Below are 27,361 nucleotides of genomic sequence, written 5' to 3'. Positions count from 1 at the left end.
TTTTTTTCAATTCCTGCTCTAGCAAAAGGCTCTCACCGTTCACCTGGAATGTGCTGAAAAATAGATTATACTTCCCCATAATTTTACACAGAAAACAGCTTCTTTGTTTTAGTTTGTTTTCTGTCTAAACAGAACTGGTGTTTGGCAGTGACACAAAGGGGAATAGAAAAGGACAGGGTGATTTATGTAACCGTTATACAGCTGAAGCTGCCAAAATCATTTTAAAAATTCATCATTTGATGTATAGATTAGCTTGTTTCCATAAGTGATATAGAGTCATAGAAAATGTCAAGTTGGAAGGGACTCATAAGGATCATCGAATCCAACTCCTAGCTCCACATAGAATCACCCAAACTAAACAGAATAGGTAGTATTTACCAGAGCGGGACATGTTGTGCCTTTAAATTTTGCTTCTCACTTCCTCTCTTCAGGCCTCTCAGTGTTCTCCTAAGAGCACAGAACGGTAACAAATATGTGAGCCTAGAGGAGAAAATAAGTTCTGTGTTTGTCTTCGCAGTGGTGACCAGGGCCAGACCCAGAGCCGCAACTCTCTGCCTATCAGGCAGCGCTGCTGTGCTTCGTGGTACCGAATCGCTTGCACAGGGCCCAGACAGATATGGGATCTCCTCCTAGGGGGTCATAGAATCATTTATGTAAATATTAGCTGATTTTTATATTCCTCATACTTGGTAGAGCTCTTGGTGGAGGAAGGTTTTGTTAGACAGTTTCCGGTTACATGGTCAGATGGGAAGGGAGTTGCAGAGGGGGGAAACAGACAGAAAACAGCCAGACAAAGTAATTTCTTGGCTGGTATTAAGATGACCTTTGGGTCTCTCTTCTCCCTGCTGTCCACTCCTTTTCATCATCAACAAGGTGATGGATTCTTGAGTTATCTTCCCAGCCTACACCTAAAAGAAGCTTCATGCTTCTGCAGTAGCTTTCTGTAGTAGGCTCATCATTTTCTGAGTCTCATCATGGCTTGTTCCTTATTTATGAAAAGCTACAGTTTTATTTACAAAGAATCATTTAAACCTAATTTTAATGATATCAATAGATGTAGAGCAGTCTGTTTAAAGACTGTAACAAGAGATGCCATCTTTCCATTCCTCACAGACGAGCTCCTACAGAAATTTCAGAGAGACTTGAGAGTGTATAAGAATAGCATTCTTCAGCAACTTATCTGATTTGAGTTGTCTAAAAAATTGCTTTGCTCCGTCTACAGCAAAGCAATTATTGAGCAATAAGTAAAAATTATGTATCCGATTGAAGAGCAAGCCTCTATTTTTCTTTAAGGAAAAAAAAATATATGGGGATAAATCCTTACATCTTGAAAAGAGGAACTACTTAATAGAAAAGTAGAGTCTTAACACCAACTATTCCTTATTAAGACTTGGAATTTAGAAATTTACACTTTTAAAGTGCCCAAACAAGGATTGGTGTTTGAATATGATACCAGATATTTTCTCAAGGATTTGAAAATTTCAGCTTGCTCCTTAAAAAGCTGAAATACTAATATTTTATCAGCTTGGTTAGTTTAAGGCTTCTGCTGTGGGGCTTGGGAGTGCAGCTTGGGAGTGCATCTGTTCCTTGGAGATACAATAAACTCTTAACAGTTCATTCGTGTATTTCAGCAACTTGAAAAACATTTTCGTACCCAGGATGATAGAAAAACTTCCTTGAAACAAGAGCTTTTATTTGACACAAATGTGGAGGGCCTTGATTTGAAATCAGCTATTCTATAAATTTATTTATTTACATTTATTTAAGTATTACTGCAATAATTCTGTAATCTTTTGCTACAGAACACAAGGTTATGCTTTTTTCTTTGAACGATTTATCAAATCTGTGTAAGGTAGTGTAGTTTACTTTGTAGGTAAAGATACGTAGAGAGATTTATGTATTAGAGATACTGTAAGCAGTTAAACTCTTAATAGTCTTCGTAATAATCTTCTTAAATGTTACATACTTACAGTACTTTCAGATTATTAGGTATGTTGGTAAACACTGAACCCTAAAATTCTGTGGTGTCATCTGAAGTACAGCTAAAACTGTTTAAAATAAAAAGTTTTATGGATTTATTTTTGTTAGTTTATTTTCCCCTCAATTTATATCCAGAATTGATGTTTAATTGATGTTTAAGATCTAACCTCCAGAATGTATGTACTCCCTCTGAAATACTGAACCAAAGTTGTAGTATAGTAGTTGTAATTTCTAACTTCCAGCATCGTCTAAACATCTAAATTTTATCTGCTTCAGTAATGTAACTTTTTATTAGACTTCCACATTGAGTGTTAATTCCTAGAGAAGTGATGTTTAATGAAATTCTTGTTCCTTTCTTCTCTTTGTGCTCCACATGCTGCTCCCCCCTAACAACTTCACCTACTGTAGGGAGAGGTTTTTTCTGTTTTCAGAGGAAACAAGTTTCTATTCCTTCCAACCAGCAGGGACCACTGGATACCTACTTATTCTATAAATAAGTCAATTTGCTGTTCCATAAAACAAAGATACTATACAAGCTGTTAAGAATACTTATATTACCTTTGTGTGTTAACTTTGTAGAAGTTATTCCTTCCTAATATTAATTTTCTTTATGTTTATTTCATAAATGTTGCAGTGGTGAAAACTATTTGTATGATCACTTACAGCATTCTAATTAAATCATTCTGTTTAGCCCCCCTCATGGAGAAGCAAAACCTGGTTCAAGCACTCTGCCACCTGTGAAATCAAAGACGAGCTTCATTGAAGCAGACAAGTACTTCCTACCATTTGAATTGGCATGCCAGTCAAAGTGCCCCAGGATTGTCAGTACATCTCTAGATTGTTTACAGGTCTGTATGAGGTTGAGTTTCAGCTGTCAAATACAAATTCTGTTGATATGGAAGAAAAGTAGCAGTTATATGTAACAATGTTTTTGTATTACTTTTCTTGAACTATGTACAAGAAACAAAATTAACTGTGTATGTGACAATAGGTGAATGTGTCCTAGTTACTCTATAATTTGTGTATGTTCAATTTATACATACTTTACCACCAGTAGTTGCGTGTTTTGATCCATTTTATATTAATGTGCAGCTACCTGTTTTTACTTACGTGTGTTTAACTTAAATTGCTAACAGTACCATTAATGAAGACTAAGATTTCAGTAACTGTGGGAATATAGTTGTCTAATTTATTTTACGCTTTTTGTAATTGCAGTAAAATACTTTAAATATGAGGTATCTAGTCTCTCAAAATATAATGTTTTCAGAACTATGTTTGCAGCATAGGATTTAGCTATTCTTTTCTCACAAGTGGCCTGAAAGCAGTGAACTCAGTTCATTTACATTCACAGGCACTTGCATACTTGGCATGCTGTCTGATAGTGGTGCTGTGCTAACAGATAGGTGTAGAAATTTACAGTATTCTCATGCTTGAATTGATAGGACCAGTATATTGTTCATTTTGTTAATATGTTGCTTTTCAAAGTGTTGAAGAGCTACAGGGAGAGAAAAAAAAAAAAAAAGAAAGAGAAGACTAGCTAGCTAGTAGCATTTAAAAAATAAAAAATTGTAGGTGCTTGGTGGTTTATTTGGTATTAAAAACATTTGTATGCTGATTACAGGTGAAGACCAATCTCATATGAGGTTTTTTTAAAACAAATGGGATTCTTAAAAACTTTTATTACTGAACAAAAAGCTTTAATGTTAAGCTTCTTGACAAACGTGTTACAGTTGCTGAGTGAAAATTAAATAAACCTGGAGGATCTTATGAAAAACAGTCCTTTCTGTTTATTGAGATTTGGTGTGGAACATACAGTTTTCTTTTAAGAAGAGTGTACAAATTAGAGTTATCAAATGAGTTTATTTTAACAAAAAGCTGACTTTTTAAGTTCTTCTGTATGTTTTTTTCTCTTCCAGAAACTTATTGCATATGGTCATCTGACAGGGAATGCTCCAGACAGTACAGCTCCGGGCAAAAAATTAATTGATAGAATTATTGAGACAATATGTGGCTGTTTTCAAGGACCTCAAACAGATGAAGGAGTTCAGCTACAAATAATAAAGGTACTACAATTAACCACTACTTCCCTATTTGTAGTGGTGACAACAGGAAGATGTTTATGACCTCAGAATTCAAAAGCAGAAATGTTTATTTTCTGAGTATAATGATAGTTCTTCCTTCGTTGTTTGCTTGAGATGGAAGCTGAATATCCTGTGTTCCTTTCCCTACTCTCTCCTTTTGCATTTTGAGTGAATTCCTGGTTGTGGCTTAAAGTCTCATACATAGAGCACTGGATGAAATTTCATTCACAGCAATTCAGTAGCATCTCTAATTATGAAGAATTACTGTCAAAAAATCCTGTACTGCCAGGGGATGATGGTAACTAAGAAATGTTAAGATTATTAAATCTGCTTTGAAATTATTTTATGAAATGGAATTAGACCTGGTAGTCAGTTGCTACCAAGATATCTCTGTGCTGCTCTGTCATAAGCTTATGCTTGAAAGAAATTTAGTCTTTCTTTCTGTGGGCTGTGTAAACAATGCTTGTGGAATTTATACAGGTGTTTCTGGTGGACTCTAGCTGTTTTCTGATTGCACCTATCAAATTATGGAAACTCACTATGGGAAAATATCTAAATAATCAAAGTTACTTAATGGAAATATCATGCTCTATTCTTTTGACTGTACTGTGAATGTTTTTGATGTTGAGTGGTACTGAACAATACAGTAAAAGATAGGTAACAATAATAGTGTTTATTGGCTCATATTCTTGTATGTAGATATCCTGAGAGGTTGACATTCTCGTAGAACGTGTTTCCTTGTTTTAGTGCAAATTAGGTACTTGTTTCTCCTATTCCTTTTCTTAGCTCCATTCATCCTTTTTCTTGACGTTCAATTTCTCCAGCAGATAGTTGTTAAAAACATTGAGTTGATGTTTCTGTCATCTGTGTTTCTGTTTTGCCCAAGCGCTTAAGACATTTTTTATCTTGCAAAGGAAAGTTTTCATTCTTATTTTCAGTGGCTGAAATCATTTTCTCTCTCCTTTGCTGTAGTGCCTTGTCTCCAAATGCTTTCTTAATTTTACCCTCTCAACCCTTAGCCCATTACCTGGGCCAAGATGCTAACAGAATTAACCTTCCAGCTGAAAGTGGATATCTTTGACTGCATTTGTGTCCAATGGATGTACACTATAAAAAACATGAAAGTTAGAAATCATTAGTGAATACCACAACTTTTGGCTTCTACCATGAGCAATAATGAAACCTAGTGGTTAGTGTTATTCTATTAGGCTTCATAACTGATGTCTGTGGACCTACAGTATGACTTAGTATGATGCGTAATGATCCAGTATGATGAAAGGATGGATTTCATGCCTTTTCGGAATGTTCTGTGGCAATTAATAATGCTCTCTGATGAGTTTTAATTCCAACAGGAGGTAGAAGATGTAGGACTTGGGTCTTCACCTTTCTCTACTTGCTCTCTCAAACATAATCAGTGTTCCTTTGAGACAGTTTTGTAACCAGTATCGCTGTAAAACCTAAGAATCCTGATCAATCCAGCACTTTCCTCCCTGGATGGTTATTTTTGTTCTGCCTACTGGAAGGATGGCCTTTATTAAGTTGCCAGCTATTCTTCCAGCATCTGGCCTCCTAGTCAGTGCCTCCCCTCAGTGCCTCCCATCCCTGGAGGCATTCAAGGCAAGGCTGGATGTGGGTCTGGGCAGCCTGGTCTAATGGTTGGCAATCCTTGGCACAAAGCAGGGGGGTTGAAACTAGATAATCACTATGGTCCTTTTCGACCCAGGCCATTCTATGATGATTCTGTGATCTATGAGCCAGTGTTGGGGGAGAGTTCATACATGGTGCTATTTGTTGGCTTTTAGATGACTTCCTTATAGCAATCGTGAGATGGCTTAGGTTGGAAGAGGCCTTAAAGATCATCTACTTCCAACTCCCATACCATAGACAGGGTTGCCACCCACCAAATCAGGCAGCCCAGGGCCCCACAACTTCTCTGGGCAACCTGTTCCAGTGCCTTGGCTTTCCTGATACCATGTCATGTCTAGACAGCATCTCTGTATTCTTCTCAGGCTACACATCCCTACATCTGCTGTATGTATGTTTCTTCCCTCCATTTGACCAACAGGTTCTTGCTCAGCCATGCTGGTTTTCTGCTGCTTCTGCTTGTTTTTATCTGCTGGGGTATGGAATGTCCTTGTTTTCTCAGAAGGGTATCATTAAGGAGCTTCTAGGCCTGATCCATTCCTGTGTCCCTCAGGACAGTGTCCCAGGGCATCCCAAGTAATTCATTGAACAGGTGAAACTTTACTCTTCTGAAGTTCAGGATCCTTGGATTCAGCATGTTTTAACTCAATACTTGCAAGTCTCACAAAGCCCCCACGAACTCCTAGAAGTAAGGGAGAGCGCAGTGCAAAGCTTTTTGTGGCACTTAATTTTGTTGCAACTTCTATTTGTCATCTTTCTCATATAATACTTTCTATTAGCAGGAGCAGAGTTTTTATAAGTTCTGTGCAGAAACTGAATTGTTAAACAGCGAGAGGATGAGAATTAAGGATGGTTGATGAATTTCAACTTACCACTCCCTGATTTTCAGAAGGCTAGTGTAATGTAACAGGAATTTTGAGCAGGAAAAGAAGCAAAGTACCTGTATTTAATGAAGCTGTTGTCTACAGTTTGTTTACCTCTGTCATTTTTTTTCTTTAGCTAGTTTTATAGAAATTGTTTTTAGTCATCTTTCTTTTTAAATAAAAGCTTTCTAGTGGGCTGTTAGGATCTGTAGTTTGTAGATGATAGTATTAGATGCTGTTTCTTGGTCATGTAATGTATTCTGTTCAGTGAAGATTGTAAGTACTGTCATCTGTACATGTGCCTTTACCTATGAGAAAGCAGGAGCACCACAAGTAGAAAAAGAAGGGACTGCAAGCAACTGTATGTCTGGAAGTAGAACTCAGGTCTCATGAGTTGCATTGCAGTGAGATGCATCTTTTTGTTTGTTTGTTTGTTTGTTCATCTGTTTTCCTGTTAGACTGTAGAGGGTTTTTAGTGTTTGAGTGAGGAAAGCACGTTTGTCCGCTTTCACAGAATCACAGAATTGTAGGGGTTGGAAGGGACCTCCAGAGATCATCAAGTCCAACCCCCCTGCCAAAGCAGGTTCCCTACAGGAGGTCGCACAGGTAGGCGTCCAGGCAGGTCTTGAACATCTCCAGAGAAGGAGATGTTCTGGTACTGTGTGTGGACAGAGATGCTGGCAATGCTGTAAGAGGTTCTGTAAGAGTAATTAGGCATAGTTTGAATAAGTTGCACAACACTTGAAGTGCCTTGTGTTTTTAACTACCAACGAGAAGCTTTCCATTGTGCTCGCCTTCCAGGGCTTCAAGTTCTCTGTTCCTTTCCATAAACGTTCAGTGTAATCATTAACTCTGTCAAAGTTTTCAATGCAAAAAACTCTTCCCTTTTTTCTCTCACCTTCTACTGGAGTACAGTCATCAGTGTATGCATGATTATTTGGATCTGTACAAGGCTCTTCTGCTTTCCTTCTCTTTGCCAGCATATGCTTTTGATAGTGTCTTTGCGCTTTGTCCTCGGGTGCAATTTTAGGCTTTGTTAACAACTTGGTAACTCCACTGGATACTTCTTAATGTTAAAAGCTTGTATTTTCTAGATACATTGATTAAAATATTAAATACAATGTAACCAGTGTGTGATTATTCTGGTACAGCTACAAAGTTCTCTAGAAAACTTAATGAACTTGAGTTTAAGATACATATTTATTTAACAATTAATCCAAACCTGATATTTATTCATTTGCAAACTGTTTCATTGAAAAGAAAAGTTCTGACTGGAAAATACATATATTTGTTTATTCAGGCTTTGCTTACTGCAGTGACATCTCAACATATAGAAATCCATGAAGGAACAGTGCTGCAGGCTGTTAGAACATGCTACAATATCTATCTAGCAAGCAAAAATCTCATAAATCAAACCACAGCCAAGGCCACTCTAACACAGATGCTGAATGTCATATTTGCGCGTATGGAAAACCAAGCAGTGAGTATCCCAGTGTTTTTGTATAGAAAGGAGCTTGAAAGTTGTGTCATTAAATTTGGACTTTACTAACTTACCTATGTTTGACAAAGGATCTGGAGACTTCTGTTTTTCTTTTTGCATTTTGTTCTCTGAAAATGATGTTAAATGTATTTTGGAGGGAAGACTGTCATAAGGGTTTAAAATTCTTACAGTGGTCCTGCTTATTTAATAAATGTGTTTGACTCCAGTTTCTACTCTGTCTGTCAAGAGATGGCAATCTACCTGTGTAAGAGTACATACAGAATAATTTAGTGTTAGTGAAATGTTCAGATGTTCTTGTGAGGGTATGCACTGAAGAAGTAATCCATGATTTAAAAAACAAAGCAAAACAAAAAAAAACAAAGCCAACCACCAAAGACAAGAAGTCCTTCCCTATAATGTAATTGCATTTTATTTATTTTGTTTATGTAATTTGCATTTATTTACATTATTTCCCAATAACATAATTGCATTTTTTATTTATTTATGTAATTTGCATTTATTTACATTATTTCCCAATAGCGTAATTGCATTTATTTTTGCATTTATTATATATTATATTTCTTTGAAATAATACAAATAATATATTTTCTTAAACTATTACAAGTTTATGAAGGCAGCGTGTAAGCAGAGCCTATAGAAATTTCACATTTCTACCATAACATATGAAGTGTGTGTACAGCTCATTGTTTTGATGATAAAACGTGTAATTTTGTTATGATTAACATGTAACTGCAATGTATTTCTAGCTTCAGGAAGCCAAACATATGGAAAAAGAAAGACACAGGCAGCAACACCATTTACAGCAGTCTCCAGTAAGCCAGCATGAGCCTGAGTCACCTCAGTTGAGGCATATTCCAACACAGGCTGATCAGCTGTCTAAAGAACATGAGAGAGAGCTTGACCACAACACGAATGATGTGGACAAGAACCTTCAGGAAGATATAGAGACAGAAAATGGATCTGATATTTCTAGTGCTGAAAATGAGCAAACAGAAGCTGACCAAGCCACAGCAGCAGAAAGTAATCAGTGTGTATTTCTGTTTCATGGAGGGAGGGAAAAGGTCTGTAAAAAAAAAATAAAGGCTGAGGACTGTCCTTTTTTTTTTTTTCTCCCAAACTTGGAGTCAGGCATATAGACAGTTTCTAATAATTGCCTGTAGTCCTTGTTGTCATTGCTAAATTTTATCACAAGTACCATTTAGTCTTATGCATCCTTCTAGTTGCTCTAGCAAAGGTACCTCTTTGCCCCTGTGTGATGTTATGAAAGTTTTGAGAATAGCATCTCAATGCCAGCAGCTTTTCAGTGTTTAACATACATGAAAATGCAGAATCAATGTATTTGTCTCCTATTGGCATAAGGCCTGTGCATTAAATACTAGTTAAACGCTGGAATGTTTATGCTGTGAAAATACTGTTTTCAAAACATTCAAACACAATTTCATTTTTCTAATGTATTCCTAGCTATTAAGAGATTTGTAACTGAATTTTTAAATAATCAGTGAAAGTAAAATATTTCCTTAGTTTACAAATTTCTCAGTAATATTCTTATGATTTCTTTTTTTTTCTTCTTTTAAGATCTTTCTAAAGCTGATGGAGAAACGTATGATGATGAAAGCAATGAATGTGAAGAGAAGGCACAAGAAATAGTAGAAAGTATTGTACAGGAAATGGTGAACATAGTAGTTGGAGGTACTATATTAATAATTTGTCTAGTTAGTAATGCAGTCTGAGTCTTGACATTAAAAATTATTTTAACACTACTAGATATTTAACTAAAATTCATCACTGTTTAATAATAATGCTGAGGAAAAGGGCTTTCAGTTGTCTGACATAGCTATGTGTTATTTAGCCATAAAATGGGTGAGATTTCCTGCATACATTTATGCTTTCTCTATTGAATACTAATGATATTTAAGAAAAAAATATTGTTTTATTTTAGTTTTGTTCCCAAATAACGTATTCCTAAATGGGCCATCTCTGCAGTAGCAGTGAAACACTAAATTTTGCAGTTTGTTGAAAAGTGTGTATAAAATCTGTGACTTTTTTTTTCCAGTACTTGCTGGAAAATTGGCAAAATGGCAAAACTGCAGTGTCAAATTCTAAGTTGTTTCTTACTGTAATTTTCATTAGTAAAAATTATTTGGACGTTTGTTAGTTATATAGAGCCATATAAATTCTCCCTTAAGATTTTTCTTAGAACTCTTTTGCTTCTAGTACTTCTGTTATTCAAGCATTAAATGTACACTTCTTCTATTTTGTGCTCTGACTTAACATTTGGTTTAGTTTTTACATCTTTTCTTCTCTGCTAGATATAGAAGGATCTGCTGAAAGTGCAAGTGGTGATGGAACAATTGTAACGTTAGAGGATGGCAGTGACAGTGAAAACATTCAGGCAAATGGAATTCCAGGGACTCCAATTTCTGTTGCTTATACACCATCTTTACCGGATGACAGATTATCCGTCTCTTCCAATGATACTCAGGTACAGGCAGGTATAGGTTAGGAAATACTGAAAAAAAGCAGGACGCTTTAAGTATTGTCCAGTGGTTATACAGAAAATATTTGATGTAATTACATAAGATATTTTACTCAAATGAATTATAAGTACTAACTCACATTCTAAACATCCTTTTAGTGCACTGTTTATTTTTAAAAAATATTCGTATTCAATGTCAATTTTTATCACGTGACTACCATATTTTTAGCTGCAGCACGGAACAGTGTTTCAAGATGAGAGAATTCTTCCCTGTTTTTCAAAATGCGCCTAAGAAACAATGAAACTAGCACTAAATAGATATATATGTATTGTACACATGGTTATGTAATTTCCATATGCTTTTTTCACATGATAAATACAAATTCGAAGCTTATAGCATACTGTTTCTGCAGTGATTTAGGATTTATAGCTTTGTCTGATGAGATTTGATTTTCATTAACAAAAAAGATCTGGAAATGCATTCCCAGTGTTGTATCAGATACCATGTGTGCAGTATCTATTGATACCAAAGTGTACTGAATAATCATGTTTGAGGAGAATAGATTGTAAGCTAAAATGTGTGCCATGTATGCCATACAAGTGAAATATTAACATTTTGTTTATATCAGGAACAACAGCACAAAACTGCAAGATTTTAGGGGTGTGACATAGGACAGAAGTTTTGCTGGAGTATTTTGCTGCAGATACGAAATCACTTGCATTCTTTTGAAATGTCACGCATTTTTTCTTGAGCTGGAGTTACCTACAGAAAGTAATTAAAGGCAGTTTATTCACAAGGCGCCACGTTTAAGCCTGACCCCTATAGAATGATATAATCACCAAAGTTGGAAAAGATTTCCAAGATCATCCAGTTCAGCTATCTACCTACCACCAGCAATTCCCCACAAAACCATGTCCCTTTTGTATTGTGTGCAAATGTTTCTTGAATGCCTCCAGTTGCCTTCCTGGGCAGCCCATTCTAGTTCTTTCAAAGAAGTTGTTTTTCCTGATATCCAGCCTGAACTTCCTTTTCTGCAACTTAAGGCCATTCCCTCACATCCTCTCACTAGCTATATATAGGGAGGTCAACTTTCACCTCCCTACAGTCTTCTTTCAGGCAGTTGCAGAGAGCTATAATGTGTCCCCTGAGTCTCCTCCAGTCTAAACAATCTCTCAGCTGCTCCTCATAAGACTTGTTACACTTCACTGGGCATGCTACAGGGCCTCAATGTCTCTCTTGTAATGAGAGGCCCAAAACTAAACACAGTACTGGAGGTGCAGCTTCATCAGAGCTGAATACAGAGGAATAGTCACTTTCCTAGTCCTGTTGGCAGCACTGTTGCTGATACAAATCAGGATGCAGTTGGACTTCTCTGCCACCTAGGCACGCTACTGGCTTGCATTCAGCTAAGCATCAGCCAGAACTCCCAGGTCCATTTCGCAGAGCTCCTGACACTCTGGTAATTGGTCTGACTTTTAAAGATAGATGTACAGAAGGCATTGAGAACCTCAACCTTTGCCCTATCCTCATTCAAATTCTGCACCACATCCAGTAAAAGATGGAGATAGTCATTAGCCCTCTTCTTACTGTTAATGTATTTGTAAAAAGTTTTTAGTTCTCTTTTAACCCGGTGGCCATGTTGAGTTCAAGCTGTACTTTTGTTTTTCTAATTTTCTCCCTCCATATCCTAAGAACTGCTTTGCAGTCTCCCAGAGTTGCCTGTCACTTCTTCCACAGGAGGTAGACTCACTTTTTCTCATAGAGCCTCAGAAGAAATTCCCTGTATACTTAAGTCAGTCTTTTTCCCCATTGGCACATCTTACAGCACAGGAGCAGGCTATTCCTGTGCCTTTGAGACTTCCTTCTTGAGGAGCATCCAGCCTTCCTGGACCTCTTTACCCTTCCGGACAGACTCCCAGGGGGCCATCCCTATTAGTGTCCTGAATAGTTCCAAGTCTGCCCTCAGAAAGTCCAAGGGAGCAACTTTGCTGGCCCTCCTCTTGTGCCAAGACTAGAAAATTCTGCTATTTTTTGGTCATTCAGCCCAAGACAGCTCCATATCTCCCACTAGTCTATAATTTCAGGGACAGTCTTCAATGTAATACTGGCTTTTTATTGAGATAGCATGTATTATTACAGAGTTCATTCATTTTAACCGTACTGCAGAATCCTTTTTTGTTTCCTTTAGTTTAGTCTTCAACTGGTTATATCTGTATAATATCTTAACTTCTTGTTGCTAGGAGGTGGGGATTTCCCTACACAACTTGCTAATGCAGAATGGAATACTGAAATATGTTAACTTCTTTAGGAATCTGGAAATTCTTCAGGACCTACACCTGGTGCTAAGTTTTCCCACATTTTACAAAAGGATGCCTTCCTTGTATTCAGGTCACTGTGTAAACTCTCCATGAAGCCCCTATCAGATGGACCACCAGATCCAAAGTAAGTAGAATTGAGAGTTCTCATAATTAATCTTTTTTTTATAATTTGAAAATAAAAATAAATTATTTCAATATTTTTGACAATGCCCTGTTACTAAAAGGTTTTTTTGCACCTTTGAGAAGGTCCTTTTTGATTTTAAAGCATTTTAATATGTTGAATGAAAGCGTCTGCTGTTATCCATCTAGTCTTCAGAAGTTTCTTAATAATGCCTGCTCTTTTAATACAGTGCTGCATTTCCTGTAAGTACACTGTGTTCTTCCTAGCTCCCCTGTTTAATGCTTTTCAGCAGGGTTTGTAAAGAAGTCCTTAAGCGTGTACCCTATCGATCTTCTCTTGTATGTTGGATAGCCCTTATGTATGCGGAATGCTTTGCATTGAACTGGTACTCATTATGACAAATTGGTGTTATGGTGCATTTTGTTTTCTTGCTCAGGTTGAACGCTTCTGTTTCTGAACACAAATGTTTTGAAAATCTTACCCTTTGACTGAAGATATCCTATTTTGAGTTCGGCTTAACAAACTGTTTGTTGGAAAACAAACAGAAAAATGTTCTCCTTCATGGCTGAGTGACAGTATCACTGTGTCTCTTGGCAAAGACCTTGGTTTTCCTCATGTCTTATGGAATCTGTGTGCCTCTATCTTGGTCTGTTAGGAACATTTTGTGACAATTTTAAAGAGGATTGCTTTTTTGTTCCTAAGATACTAAAACTATAAAATGAGCACTGTTGAAAGTCAGATGTTCAGTATTCTTTAAAATCAGCTTTACTCTTCCAAGATCTAACGTCTAAATTAGATGAATTTAAGACAGTGTACCTTAATCGCTTATAGTAGTGTGGTGAGTTTAATAACCTGAAAATTATCATGCAGTACAAATGATTTTGAAGGGTTAGTCATTTTTCAAACTGTTATCTTCTGAGGCACTACAGGAAGTCAAGATATGCAGGAATGAAGACTGGGGCATGAGGTTTTTCCTCTCTCTTTGTGAGAATTTGTCTTCCTGGAAGTGCCACAAAAGTCTTTTAGTTAGTACTCTGGATCTAGGAATGTATCAATTTACCAAAGGCTTTAAGGATTAACTTAATCTAGAAGGGCAGCAATATTAAGGTACTTGGCACATCTCATTGAATGAAATCCTTGATGTTCAGTGCAGAGCTGATTAGGCTCTTCATCTAGAACGAAGTGGCATTTAGAACAACAGGGATTATCTGCAAAGACATTCAGAGATGTTCTGACTTTGGAGAAGCGCCTAGAATTTATCTGTGGCTCTGAGGCATTGATGGCTTTATAAATTATTACAAATATACTGTAATTGGGAGAGAATAGGCTATCTGTGACAACAAATAAATATATCCTCCTCTCTATAAAAATTGCTTTCTAAAGAAATTGGCTTTCTAAAGAAATGCTAATGAAAATATTTTAAAATTCTGGCTGACTGGGCATGGAGATTTAGCTTAAAATCACAAGTTGACATCAAGATTGCATTCTTTGCAACTTGCTGGCTCCTTTTCCCCTTAAGTAAAATCAGATGGGAAAGAAATGCCCTGAAGGTTTATTTATTAGATTTCAGTCCTTAAACTTTGTAAAATTAAGCAAGCTTACGCTTTCTCACAGAATTAGTAAGGCCCACAAATGAGGATTGGATTATGAGTTCACACTTTCTGGAAGTAGTCAATATGTAATACTTGATTTACATTTGAAATTCTCTTTATAGTTAAATTTTTGCAATTCATTGCAAAACACAGTATGGTTGTGTGCCAGCTGTACTCTTGATGTCATGCATGATGTCTGTATGAAGCACATTGCTGCTGTGAAACTCTTGACAATGCTGTAGTTGCTCTATTTTGCTAATGCCACACTTAAAATAGGCAAACTATGTATTTTTGCTGCACTTGGAGTGGAATGGAGTTAGTGACTGATAAATACTGTGAAATAACATATTTAGAGGAAATAGATGCATTAAGAAGCAGTAGGTTAAGGCTGTTTTCATTATGGTCCTTACCTTTCTTTCCATTCTGGTGGAAACAGGGAAGAAGAATTCCTGAAGTCACTTGTCAGCTTTTGGTAGTCAGGATTCTGTAGATGGAATGGATCTTTTAGATGAGATCTTCAAAGTGCCATTAAAGCAGAAAAACAAGAACTTCATGCTCTGACTAAGAAAGGATAGCATTGCCTGCTGTTGTCACTGTTATTAGATGTGCTACAGAAGAGAGAGTGGCTCAGTAGTAGTGGAAGGAAGCAAATTGTTTTGAATTTGTGTTTGTTTCATGTACTGTATTGGGCTGATCGACTGTTTTGATTTATTCCAGATCTCATGAACTGCGGTCAAAGATTCTTTCATTGCAGTTGCTTCTGTCCATTCTACAAAATGCAGGGCCTGTCTTCAGGACCAATGAGATGTTTATTAATGCTATCAAGCAGTATCTTTGTGTTGCACTGTCAAAAAATGGAGTCTCATCAGTTCCAGAAGTTTTTGAACTTTCACTTTCCATATTTCTTACCCTTCTCTCAAACTTTAAGACTCATCTGAAGATGCAAATAGAGGTACGTTGCGTGGCTTCCTAATTTAAAAGATGTGGTGGGCTAAGTCTACTTCTGTCTATATTTATATGTAACTTGGTGTTGCTTAAAGAAATTTCTCTTTCTTCTCTTTCTTCTCTTTCTTTTCTTCTGAATTCCAGCTTTTGTGCAAGACTTTCCAGATCTGTCCATGCACAGAAACTCTTTCTCAGCTAGTGGCAATTGGTGAAATATCTTTGAAATCACATTTGAGTAAAATGTCAACATTTACTTTGAAATAGTTACAGATTCAGTAAGATTTGCTTTGTAACATCAGGAGTGGCACTTCAGGCAGTCTCAAGTTGAGTGGATAAGTGGAGAACTGATGGGAAAATTTTTCTGAGGAGGACTATTTAAAAAAATTACCATCATATTTTAACTTGAACATAAAATGAAGTCTTGAAAAAGAAGTAGGCCATTTCATCACTTAAAAGTAGACATTTACATAAACTAATAAATTTTACTGTGCAAAACATGCTTTGATTTACGGATAGTCTCTTAAGTCTGTAAGTCAAGTTTGTGAAAAGACGCTGGGAGATGTAGATAATATTCTAGTTATAAAGACCTTGAATTCACGCATTTCTTCATCCATGTATGTCACTGTTTGAGTTGATGTCTAATGAAATCTTCAAAGGAAGAACCTAGTTTTCCTGCGCTTGATACTGTTAAATATCTATCTGTTATAAAGTATGGTTTCAAGAAATCTATTCTCTGATTGTGAGTAAAGAATTTTCTTGCAGCTACTGATCCTAAAGGTTATTCAAAAGATGTGGGTAGACAAGTAGACATCTTCACATTCAATTTTTGTCTTGGAGCTGTAAGGAGAGCCATATGCTCTGATTTACAGTATGTAAAATCTATAGATTTTGGGATTGAGGCAATGTTCATCATCTGTTCAAGATATTCTTAGCATATTTTAAAGAGTAATTTCAGATTCTGTTGAAAGACCAACCTCCCTTGGTCTTTTGACTTAAAATTTTCCACTAGCAATGTCCTCTGACAGTTAAATACTAGGTCTTTTCTGAACTCTGTTGTAACTGTATTTCTAAATGGGTCACTGGCTGTATTTACAGTAATGTATGGCTAATTCTGGCATACTTTCCCATCTCCCTACTCCTTTTGCTCTGTGGTTTTCATCCAAATCTGGTCTTAGGTATCAAAGAGTGCCACTTGACTGTGTGTAACCATCACTGTCTTTTGATGATGGTGAATAAGTTAGCACCTTTTTTTATTTTCAGTTGACCAAATGAAAAAAAAAATTGCTCTTTTCCAGTTTAATTTTTTTATATGCTAGAAATAAAAACTCAGCTCTATAGCATGATTTGCCATAAGTGACATAGTGCTCAATACTATTTTTAACTAATTAAAGGTATGTAATCAGCACAACTTCGAGAAATTGTTCATCGTGCAATATGCTTTTCCAAAGCTGATACAAGGAGCAAAAATTCCACTTAAGAAGCATAGAGATCTAAAGCGTCTTTAAAGTATGCAGACTGTGCTCTTAATTTCTCTTGTAGCTTGAAATGTTTTTGCACTTAAGATGTTTATCTCTGCCTTGACACTCCTTTTCCCCTCCCCAAAACTAAGAATTGCTCATAGCAGGACATATATTAAAATTGTCTTCCTCTGTTTGGATTCCATAAACTTATTAATAAAACCACATTATTCTGAGTGTTTTTAAATGCTTAAAATTTTGTTCCACTCACAGTAGTCTTTGATCTGTTATGTGTTGAACCTTTTATATTTCATAGGGATCCTTATTAAGAATGTAACCAAGGTTGTGCTGCAGTGTGCATGTTTTGATCTAAAGAGGTCAACAGAATGAATTTTTTTTAGTGCATTTTCCTTGTGGAAATACCTTAGTGTCCGTTTTGTTTGTTGTGTTTTGTTCATTTGTTTTTCCAGAAGTATGTGAGTTAAAATGAAATTAGCCTTGTTCTTGTCTCTAGCTGGTGGCTAGCATGGAATCTAGAAGAAGTGAGAAAAAGCCTGCTGTGCCTGCTAAGCATACCCAGTTGAAATTATTCAGGTTAAAATACTAATGCATGTGATGAGGACCCAGTTGAGAGGGGATTTAAATAGTCACACTTCTGAACAAAAACATTAGCACTGAAGTAATTCCAAGGAAAGTTAATATTTGTTTTTAGAAGATGAACTTCCTGTTAATGGATGTGTTGCATTTTTCAGTGCTGTCTGACCGGTGCTTTTTTGATGCTGCTGTTTAGTGATCCGCCTCTATCAAGATATCTCCCTTATAATGATACTGATATTTTTAATTGACATGATTTACCATTCTTTACATCTGTGCCATATCATCATCTTGTAGAGAAAATAGTTTGTGGTGGGTAATGTCTGTTTCCAAATCTTAAATGATTCTGAACTCTAAAAGTATCTTAGATTTCCTGTTAGGCTATATGGACTTTGGGTATTTCACAGCATTCTTGGTTCTTCTGATTTTGAGTGATCAGAACATAAAACAAGTTTTTAGCTGTCCAGAAGTATGTAAATACTAATTTGAAGTCCTTATTTAAACACAAGAAACAAAACTGTATTTTCTACCTTTTTTCTTTATTCTATTTTCTCCTGTTTTTCTTGAGTGTTCTTTTCTGTTATACGAGTGCTTTTGGAATAATGTACTGGAATACTGGTCATCGAATTTCACTACAGTGCAAGTAATGGATTTCTTTCTTCTTTCTGAAATATTAGGTTTTCTTCAAAGAAATTTTCCTGTATATCCTGGAAACATCTACTAGCTCATTCGATCATAAGTGGATGGTTATACAGACGCTGACACGGATATGTGCAGGTACTAAGATCTTCTTTGTTACAGTTTTTACATTTTTATGCTGAAAACCAAAACAGTAGTTGTCTTCTGTTGAATGATGTAGTCTTGATTCCAGGTTTGACAATGTCGCTTTGTTTATAGATGCCCAGAGTGTAGTGGACATCTACGTGAACTATGATTGTGACTTAAATGCAGCAAATATATTTGAAAGGCTGGTTAATGACCTATCAAAGATTGCTCAAGGAAGAGGTAGCCAAGAACTAGGCATGTCCAACGTTCAGGTAAAAACAACAACAACAACAATAAAAAAAAACAAAACTACCAAACCTTTTGAAATTTCACGTTTCTTGAAAGGATAAAATGAAGCTCTTTGTTCCACTAATGTATTTCTTTTGATTTTTTTTCTAGGAATTAAGTTTGAGGAAGAAAGGATTGGAGTGTTTAGTATCAATCTTGAAATGCATGGTGGAGTGGAGTAAGGATCAATATGTAAATCCCAATTCTCAGACAACACTTGGTAAGGCATGAGGCATCTTTCTTTTCGTTTTAGTAAAGAGGTGCCACTGGAATTTAGTTTCTACAGTATTTCGATATTTATAGTTTCCAGATTGGTAAAAACCTCATGCATGGATTAGTGTCATTTATATGATTTTCTGTCTTAATTGTATGAATTCCTGTAATGCAATTGCTCTGGAGATTACTAAATCCTTTTATTTCACATATTTCTAACTTGGAAAAAGACCATAAAATGTAATTTGAAATGCCTTTAGTTTCATATTGATTAAATTACTATTCAGGCAACTAGGATGGAGGGTGATTTTTTTCTTTTCAAGGCTCCAGGGAGACCTCATTGCGGTCTTCCAGTATTTGGAGGGAGAGTATAAACAGGAGTGGGTATGACTGTTTACATGGGCTGATTGTGATAGCACAGGGGGAGTGGTTTTAAACTAATGCAGGGAGGTTTAAGTTAGATATTAGGAGGAAGTTTATCTCTCATAGGGAGGTGACACAATGGAACAGGTTGCCCAAGGCAGTTCTGGATTCCCCATCCCTGGAGGCATTCAAGGCCAGGCTGGATGTGGCTCTGGGCAGCCTGGGCTGGTGGTTGGCGACCCTGCACATAGCAGGAGGTTGAAACTGGATGATCGTTGTGGTCCTTTTCAACCCAGGCCATTCTATGATTCTGTGATTTATTAATATATAGCTAATGAAATTTCCATTGTTGTAAATAGTGAAGTAACTGAATCACTACTTGCTTTATTCTTGTTTCAGTCTGGCCTGAGATGAAAACTATTAAGGTTATACCAGAATTTTTAAGTTAAGAGGTTAGTTTGGTAGTTGAAGTAACGAAGTGGAAGCTTAGAGGTGGTTAGCACTACTGTCACTAAACTGAGTGAGAGCACCGGCCAGTTGGCATGTGTGATCATAAACATTTTTAGGCACTCTGTTTCAGAAACTTGCAGTGTGATTTGCTTTTGTCAAAGGTAACTTCCACCACAAGAATAAAAGAATCTATAACTAGGTTTCTGAGTTGTTCATGTTTTTCCCTAGGTACTACAAAGTATAGTTGTAATTTAAGTTTAAATATCAAATATGTGATATGATGAAAGAATCCTCCTTGATGCACTCTAGAGATTTTTTGCTTATCTTCCCAATGAAAGCAAAACCAGAGTATTTATAGAAAAATAAATTTATCATTGATGATAACTGTTACAACTTTTAGAAGCCTTTAGAGAGGATTTGAAAGATAATTGAAGAAGTATTTTGATTTGATTTCGATTTCTTTTCACTTGAATGCACTGTATTTCCTACATACGTAATCCTTTCAATTTGTAGGGCAAGAAAAACCTACAGAACAGGACAGCAATGAAACCAAACACCAGGAGACAATTAACAGATATGGAAGCTTGAATTCCTTGGATTCTACTGCTTCATCAGGAATTGGCAGCTACAGCACACAGATGTCTGGCACTGACAACCCAGAGCAGTTTGAGGTCCTAAAGCAACAAAAGGAAATAATAGAACAAGGAATTGACTTGTGAGTGCCTTTTATCACCCATGGGAGGGTGGATTCTATTGGAACTATGAAGATTGCTGGGTTTTTCTTCCTTCTCCTCATAGATACTCATCTTGTGTTAGGAAAAAAACTCTGGATGTAACAGCACTTCCTCTGGTGAAAGAGTGCTGAATGGTGTCCCCTTTGGAGCCTGTCAACAGTGTTTTGTGTTAACCTAATTCCTCACAGCTAGAAGATGAGTACTCTGAATGTTTGTTCTTTTTTCTCCAGACCTGCTTGTCTAAAAATAAGATTTTTAATTGGTATATAAAGAACATTGAGCTCACGTAATCAGTTAATTAGTACCTATTTTGCTGTACACGTTACTGGCGGAAGTGAAATAGCCTCCTCCTAATTCATTATTTTTTCATAATTTGAACTGTAGGATAATATCATTGCTCATGGATTCTGACATGAATCTTCCATGTGATTTCAGACTCGTCACCTCATCTCCTCATTGAGGTCACTTTAAGCAGAACTAGAAGTTTTCTGTGGTGTAGTATTCAGACTCTGAAAAAACATGCCTTAGGCCTTCAGTGTTTCAGTTTCTTTCTGTCGCTTGGTTCCTTGTCTAGTGCATTTCCATTCTTATAGGCAACTCGTGGATATATAGAGTCGTTCACAAAGACAAAAACGAAGAGCAACAAAGCATAATTATTCCTTTCCAGATGAAGAATTTGCTGATTTGCTGATGTGTATGTTTTTCTCTTCCTGAAGATAACCCTTCAAAACGTGTTTTGTTTATACGTCTATGTACATATTCATATGTATACACGAATATGCAGTTCTGGAATGTGCAATAGACATGGAATTCCAGTTTGTTTTTGTTAGATCAGGGAAGGGCAGAAACTGAAAAATCAGACTAAATAATAGTTCTGTTTCTGTGTGGGTTCTATGTGAGGACCGGCTTGGATGCCATAAGGGCATTTACGTAAGAAAGAGAAAGAGGCAGCCATTCACAGGAGTAAAAATTCATCGTCTGATGAAGGGAATAATCAGGAATAACTTACTCCTTTCTGATACATAGTTTGATAAAGGGAAAATACTTACGTACAGATTTTTAATCTCTCATCCAAAATTTATTTAATCTTCTTTGTTAAAGCATTTATAGTTTTGTGCACAGGTGAGAGTTAACTCTCATTCCATCCTGATCTTGATTGTACAGGTTCAATAAGAAGCCAAAGAGGGGGATTCAGTACCTGCAAGAACAAGGAATGCTTGGCATTACCCCTGAGGATATTGCTCAGTTCTTGCATCAAGAGGAGAGATTAGATTCAGTAAGAAAATTGTTTTCCTGATGTTTTTTCTTGGTAATGTTGATGTTTTGATATTAATTGCCAGTCACACGAGTGTTTTAAAGCATATAATTTGCTTGTGCAATGGAGAAGGAGACTTCTGTCTTTGAAAATTTGGGAAGTCATGGAGTTATGAATATAACTTACAATATGAAAGAGAGTTGTACACTGTCACATAAGCATCCTACAGTTCAGTGGAGTGTAAAAAGGTGGACCTATTTGAGCTGACTCAAGACTTGCTGATGTTCCTAGGCATGTATTTTAGTTAACTGATTTATTGAGTCCAGAAAGGGACTGGCAGAATTAACTGGACTTCATAGACAGCTGAAAAAGAATGTGGCACTGACAAAGTGAAAAGTGCATTTGCTGCCTCCCAGGGGAAAGTTATTTAGTCTAGATATTGTGTTTGATTTGGTTTACTGCTAGGGAGCTGTTGCTGAACTTGGGATTGTCCTGCAGTATCTGGCAGAGGATGATGGGAATATCTTACATCGGTATTGTCACAGAATACACAACTTTCTTAAACAGCAGCCAGCACGGCTGTGCTTAGCATCTACCTAGTTATTTCGTGAGGAAAGGTGCATATACCCATGATTGCAGCTCTGGCTTTGGTGACAAATTTCAGCACTGGAATTTAGAATCAGCCATCAAAAATTGTTAACCTCAGTTTATATATACAGGCACCTTTATCTGAATGCAAATTATTTTTACAGACACCTTTCTCTGAATCTAAGGTAGCACTGATAGTGGCACTGACAGTCATCAGGGGGATGTGTTTGAACATGACCAACATATGTTTGAGCATGGTTCTCAGGCATTTGAAGTCTATACTGTAGAGGGTATCAAGTTTATGTTAGTAAACCTTTCATTCCTATAAGTTCCCCAGCTATAAAGAGCAGAGAAAGGAAGTTACTGGTAATGCTGTCTTTTATACATGTGGTCCTTGTCTAATAGAACAAAATGGTACATGAGTCAAATCAGAGGAGTAAAAAAGCAGGCATACAGAGCATGTAAGAGAGCATTGGAATATCTAGGCAAAATGCTTTGCTTTAGAGAATAGAGGAGAAGCAGCAGTGTGTGTCTGAGCTGCATTCAGGCTTTTCTTTTTGTGTAATGTATTGGCAGTGAGTCTGTTATTCTTAATCTGCCTACCTCTCTTCCCTTGCCCCCAGTGTAAGTGTGCTAGTTTGTATTTCTCTGTTCTTATTTTAGACTCAGGTTGGGGAGTTCCTGGGAGACAATGATAAATTCAACAAAGAAGTCATGTATGCGTACGTAGACCAGCATGACTTCTCAGGAAAGGATTTTGTTTCAGCTCTGCGTCTGTTTCTAGAGGGATTTCGCCTTCCAGGAGAGGCTCAAAAAATTGATCGGCTAATGGAGAAATTTGCTGCCAGATATTTAGAATGTAACCAAGGGTAAGCCATGCTTTATCTCCTGAATTTTGGAAAGTTGAATAACAAGTGAAGATTCCTAATATGTTAAATTTGCTGTTATTTTTCTTCTTTCTCAACTCAGGCAAACTCTTTTTGCTAGTGCAGACACTGCATATGTCTTGGCTTACTCAATTATCATGTTGACAACAGATCTTCACAGTCCACAGGTATGTTGCTATGGAAATATTTTTATCTTCTGTAGACATCTAAATTTCAGCCTTTTTGACAGTGTAGTTGTAAAAGCTTAATGTTCAGTTTGATCACAGAATCATAGAAATGCTTGGGTTGGAAGGAACCTCAAGGATCATCGAATTCTGAGTTCCCTGCCGTAGGCAGGATTGCCAGCCACTAGATCAAATGCTAGATCAGATTGCACAGGGCCCCATCTAACCTGGACTTAAACACCTCCAGGGATGGGGCATCCACAACCTCTCTGGGAAACCTGTTCCAGCACCTCACCACTCACTCAGTAAAAAACTTCCCCTGACATCTAATTTAAATCTCCCTTCTTTTAGATTAAAATCATTCCCCTTTGTTCTATCACATCTACCTGTGTAAAAGTTGATATTCCTCATGTTTATTATCTCCTTTTAAATATGGGAAGGCCGCGGTGAGGTCTCCACTTGGCCTTCTCTTTTCCAGATTAAGTCCAGGTCTTTCAACTGTGTTCATAGGAGAGGTGCTTCAGCTCTTTGATCATCTTCATGGTCCTCCTCTGGATCCTCTCCAAAAACTTCACATCTTTCCTATGTTTGGGAGCCTAGAATTGGATGCAGTGCTCCAAGCTGGGGCCTCACAAGGGCAGAACAGAGGGGGACAGTCACCTCCTTCACCCTGCTGGTCATTCCTTTTCTAATGAAACCCAGCATACCATTGGCCTATCAGGCTACAAGTGCACAATACTGGCTCATGTTAAGTTTTTCATCAGTCAGGACCCCTAAGTCCTTCTCAGCAGGACTGCTTTCAAGGAGTTCTTCTCCCAACTTGCATACATATCTGGGATTGCCTTGACCCAAGTGCAAAAGCTTGCCCTTTGGTTTACTGAACCTCATTAGGTTCACAAAGGGCCTGCCTTTTGAGTTTATTGAGGTCCTTCTGGGTGGCTTAACTTCCTTCTTATGTGTAAGTGCCCCATTCAGCTTAGTGTCATCAGCAAACTTGCAGAGGATGCACTCAATCCCATCATCTATGTCATTGCTAATAATGTTAGTGTAGTAGGTCCAGTATAGACCCTTTGGGGGACACCACTCTTTACCAGCATCCTCTTGGCTGTAGGGCCATTGACTGTTAACCTTCTGATTACAACTTCCAACCAATTTGTTATCCACTGAAGTCTACCCTTCATATCTCTCCTATTTAGAGATAGGGATGGTAGTATGCACGTAAAACATATGGTAGCTAAAGTTTCTATACCTTTTAAGTAACACTGTTCCATGGATATGAAGATTTTTAAGTTGTTTTGGTTAGCACTTTCTGTAAGGTATTGTTTTCCTACCTTGAACTGGCTATGACACTGAAAGTAGTAATCCACTGTCTTGTAGAACTTATGTAACTACTTACGTAAGTTACATTACATTACCCTTTGATTTTAGCACAAATCTACTCCTGATTTCAGACAGTTATGATACAGCCTTATTTCAGTAAACAAAAGCTCGCTTCCACAGTGCACAATATTTGAAAGTTTAGTAATTAGCCATTATTATTTTAAAAGAAAAAACAAATCTGCAAAAAAGTATTGAATTCTGGGGTTATTTTTAGAACAAATAGTCTGGTCTGTATGAAAAAAGTTTATTTTTTGGTAACGTATAGCTGACATACCTGCAGTTCCTACTTGAATATATGTTGTAGTGCCCACATGTCCATGCACGACGATGTAGATTTGATAAAGAAATCTTGCATATGTTGGGTACTTAACAATTTCTTTTGAATCAGAAGGTTCATGTTAACTTATCTGTCCAGCTGCTTTTAGGAAGTGTTTTAACTTCTATGAGCATGTTTCTTGTTCGTATTAAAAGATTCTTTCTGGTTTTCAGGTTAAGAATAAAATGACGAAAGAACAATATATTAAAATGAATAGAGGTATCAATGACAGTAAAGATCTCCCTGAAGAATATCTGTCTGCTATCTATAATGAAATAGCTGGAAAGAAGATTTCAATGAAAGAAACAAAAGAATTAACAATACCTACAAAATCCAGTAAGCAAAGTAAGTAACTGCAGTTAGCACTGTCTCTTCAGTGTCATGTAACTATGTGTCCTATTCAAAATGGGAGAGCAATGAAATCAATATGATTTATATAACTCAATAATAGACACATAACTCACATCATGTTCTTTTACTTGACATAAATGTATGTAGGTAGCACCTTCAAATGTGTGTTAAATGCAGCTGTTTATTCTCACTTCCCTGTGCTACTGAATTTCTGTTTTTTAGTGCACTGAGTATGCTGAGTATGGGCTTTGCTGTTGACCAACAACAGAGGGAGATACATATGAGGGCTTCATGAAATAGGAGTATTGTCAAATAAGTGTGGTGTAGAACAAACACAGTAGTAGTACCTTCTGGCTTTGGGCTAAGCATTGTGGTGGTGTTCTACTGTTATTGATTTTTTTTTCTCCTGCAATAAGCAGACTTCAAAAATCTTTCTCATTTACAGGGCCCTAGCTGACTATGCTTTTCAGATTATCTTTTCTTCTCTCCAATACCAGATAGACTTTCTTGTGGTTTGCACCATGTGAAAATTCAGAAGTTACTCATTCTAGTTATTGGACAGAGACTATTAAGTGAAACTGTTGCTTTATTCCTAATGTAGACAGATTTGTATAGAAGTCCTAGGTTAGTGTTTTGAACAGGTTGCTTGCAGGAAATTTTATCTGAAAAAACACCCATCCAATTTTCTATCATCTCTCAGTTAATTTTTTTATTATAATTTTTAAAAAGCTGCATGTATTAGGCTTCAGTTTGTTTTTCTTGATAAGGTGGATGTTCTGCTACTGAAATGAGAAGGTGAAAAAGTAGTTCTGTGAGAAAAAGGATGGCCTTGCACTTCTGTGGCTTGCTGTAGTGATGGCTTGCTATGAAACTTCTATTCAATTTGAAGTTAGCTTAGTGGATATGATTTTTATGTTGTCAGTTGAGGTGATAGAGAAGGAATGCTTTTTATGCGAATTGGATCAAAATTAGGTTACATTTCATACATAAACTCATCTTAAGTTAAATGATGTCAATATTTTACCTTGCTGATGCATTAACTTAATGACTGTTTACGTGGATGGACAGTGATATGACATGGGGGAATGGTTTTAAACTAACACAGGGGAGATTTAGGTTAGATATTAGGAGGAAGTTTTTCACACAGAGGGTGGTAACACACTGAAACAAATTGCTCAAGGAGGTTGTGGATGCCCCATCCCTGGAGGCATTCAAGGCCAGGCTGGATGTGGCTCTGGGCAGCTTGGGCTGGTGGTTGGTGACCCTGCACACAGCAGGGAGTTGAAACTGGATGATCATTGTGGTCCTTTTCAACTCAGGCCATTCTATGATTCTGTAGTAACTTTGGAGAATAATAAGAATACAAAAACAAACAGACAAACAAAAATACCTGAATTCAAGTATGGAACTTGATGGAAAATTTTTAAAATTCTGTTATTCCTGAACATGCCTCTGCTATAGATGTACGAATGTAAAAAGATGTAAAAAGAAAAAATGTGTTTGCAGGTGTTGCCAGTGAAAAGCAGAGAAGGCTCCTGTATAATCTGGAAATGGAACAAATGGCTAAGACAGCTAAAGCTCTTATGGAGGCAGTGAGTCATGTTCAGGCACCATTTACCAGTGCAACACACCTGGAGCATGTGAGACCCATGTTTAAGGTGAGCTACATTTTTAGATACTTAATGCAAATATTGTGGAGTTTCTTCTTCATACAAAAAGCTGACAGACAGAATTTACTGAAAATACTGAAGGTATGTGTCCACTGTGTTTTGATTCTTTTTTAATCTATTTAACATGTAAAGGGAAGAATGAGCTTCGAGCTCTTTTACTGCAGTTCCGTTTACACTGGCATTTCAGGAGTTTGTGTGCCTTGATGCAATGGAGAAATTAGGAGGAGTGCAGAGAGAAACAAAAGTGTAAAGACCAGTTAAAAACTTGAAATAATGGAGTTTTTATTTCGTGTATGGAGATGTAGTCCAAGGAGTCTCAGATTAATCCCAGTTTATTGTTTGAGTCCCTCCTGCTGCTCTGAAG

General features: G+C 36.9%; 1 protein-coding gene across 1 annotated transcript in view; it reads left to right on the top strand.

Moving 5' to 3' along the window:
• ARFGEF1 (ADP ribosylation factor guanine nucleotide exchange factor 1) overlaps positions 1 to 27,361 on the top strand; it is an 83,519-nt gene that overhangs the window by 29,252 nt on the left and 26,906 nt on the right. The window contains exons 3-19 of the mRNA XM_052704866.1: positions 2,672 to 2,828; positions 3,897 to 4,043; positions 7,869 to 8,048; positions 8,816 to 9,089; positions 9,645 to 9,758; positions 10,379 to 10,551; positions 12,855 to 12,988; positions 15,295 to 15,529; positions 18,251 to 18,350; positions 18,471 to 18,610; positions 18,738 to 18,846; positions 20,166 to 20,367; positions 21,551 to 21,662; positions 22,893 to 23,098; positions 23,199 to 23,283; positions 25,150 to 25,321; positions 26,834 to 26,985. Coding sequence (XP_052560826.1) covers positions 2,672 to 2,828; positions 3,897 to 4,043; positions 7,869 to 8,048; positions 8,816 to 9,089; positions 9,645 to 9,758; positions 10,379 to 10,551; positions 12,855 to 12,988; positions 15,295 to 15,529; positions 18,251 to 18,350; positions 18,471 to 18,610; positions 18,738 to 18,846; positions 20,166 to 20,367; positions 21,551 to 21,662; positions 22,893 to 23,098; positions 23,199 to 23,283; positions 25,150 to 25,321; positions 26,834 to 26,985 — 2,692 coding nt within the window. The remainder of the gene's footprint in view (positions 1 to 2,671; positions 2,829 to 3,896; positions 4,044 to 7,868; positions 8,049 to 8,815; positions 9,090 to 9,644; positions 9,759 to 10,378; positions 10,552 to 12,854; positions 12,989 to 15,294; positions 15,530 to 18,250; positions 18,351 to 18,470; positions 18,611 to 18,737; positions 18,847 to 20,165; positions 20,368 to 21,550; positions 21,663 to 22,892; positions 23,099 to 23,198; positions 23,284 to 25,149; positions 25,322 to 26,833; positions 26,986 to 27,361) is intronic.

The sequence above is a fragment of the Tympanuchus pallidicinctus genome, unplaced genomic scaffold (genome assembly GCF_026119805.1).
Source record: "Tympanuchus pallidicinctus isolate F22 unplaced genomic scaffold, pur_lepc_1.0 scaffold5, whole genome shotgun sequence".
In the NCBI taxonomy this organism is placed as follows: Eukaryota; Metazoa; Chordata; class Aves; order Galliformes; family Phasianidae; genus Tympanuchus; species Tympanuchus pallidicinctus.
This window is presented reverse-complemented; position numbering and strand designations above follow the sequence as displayed.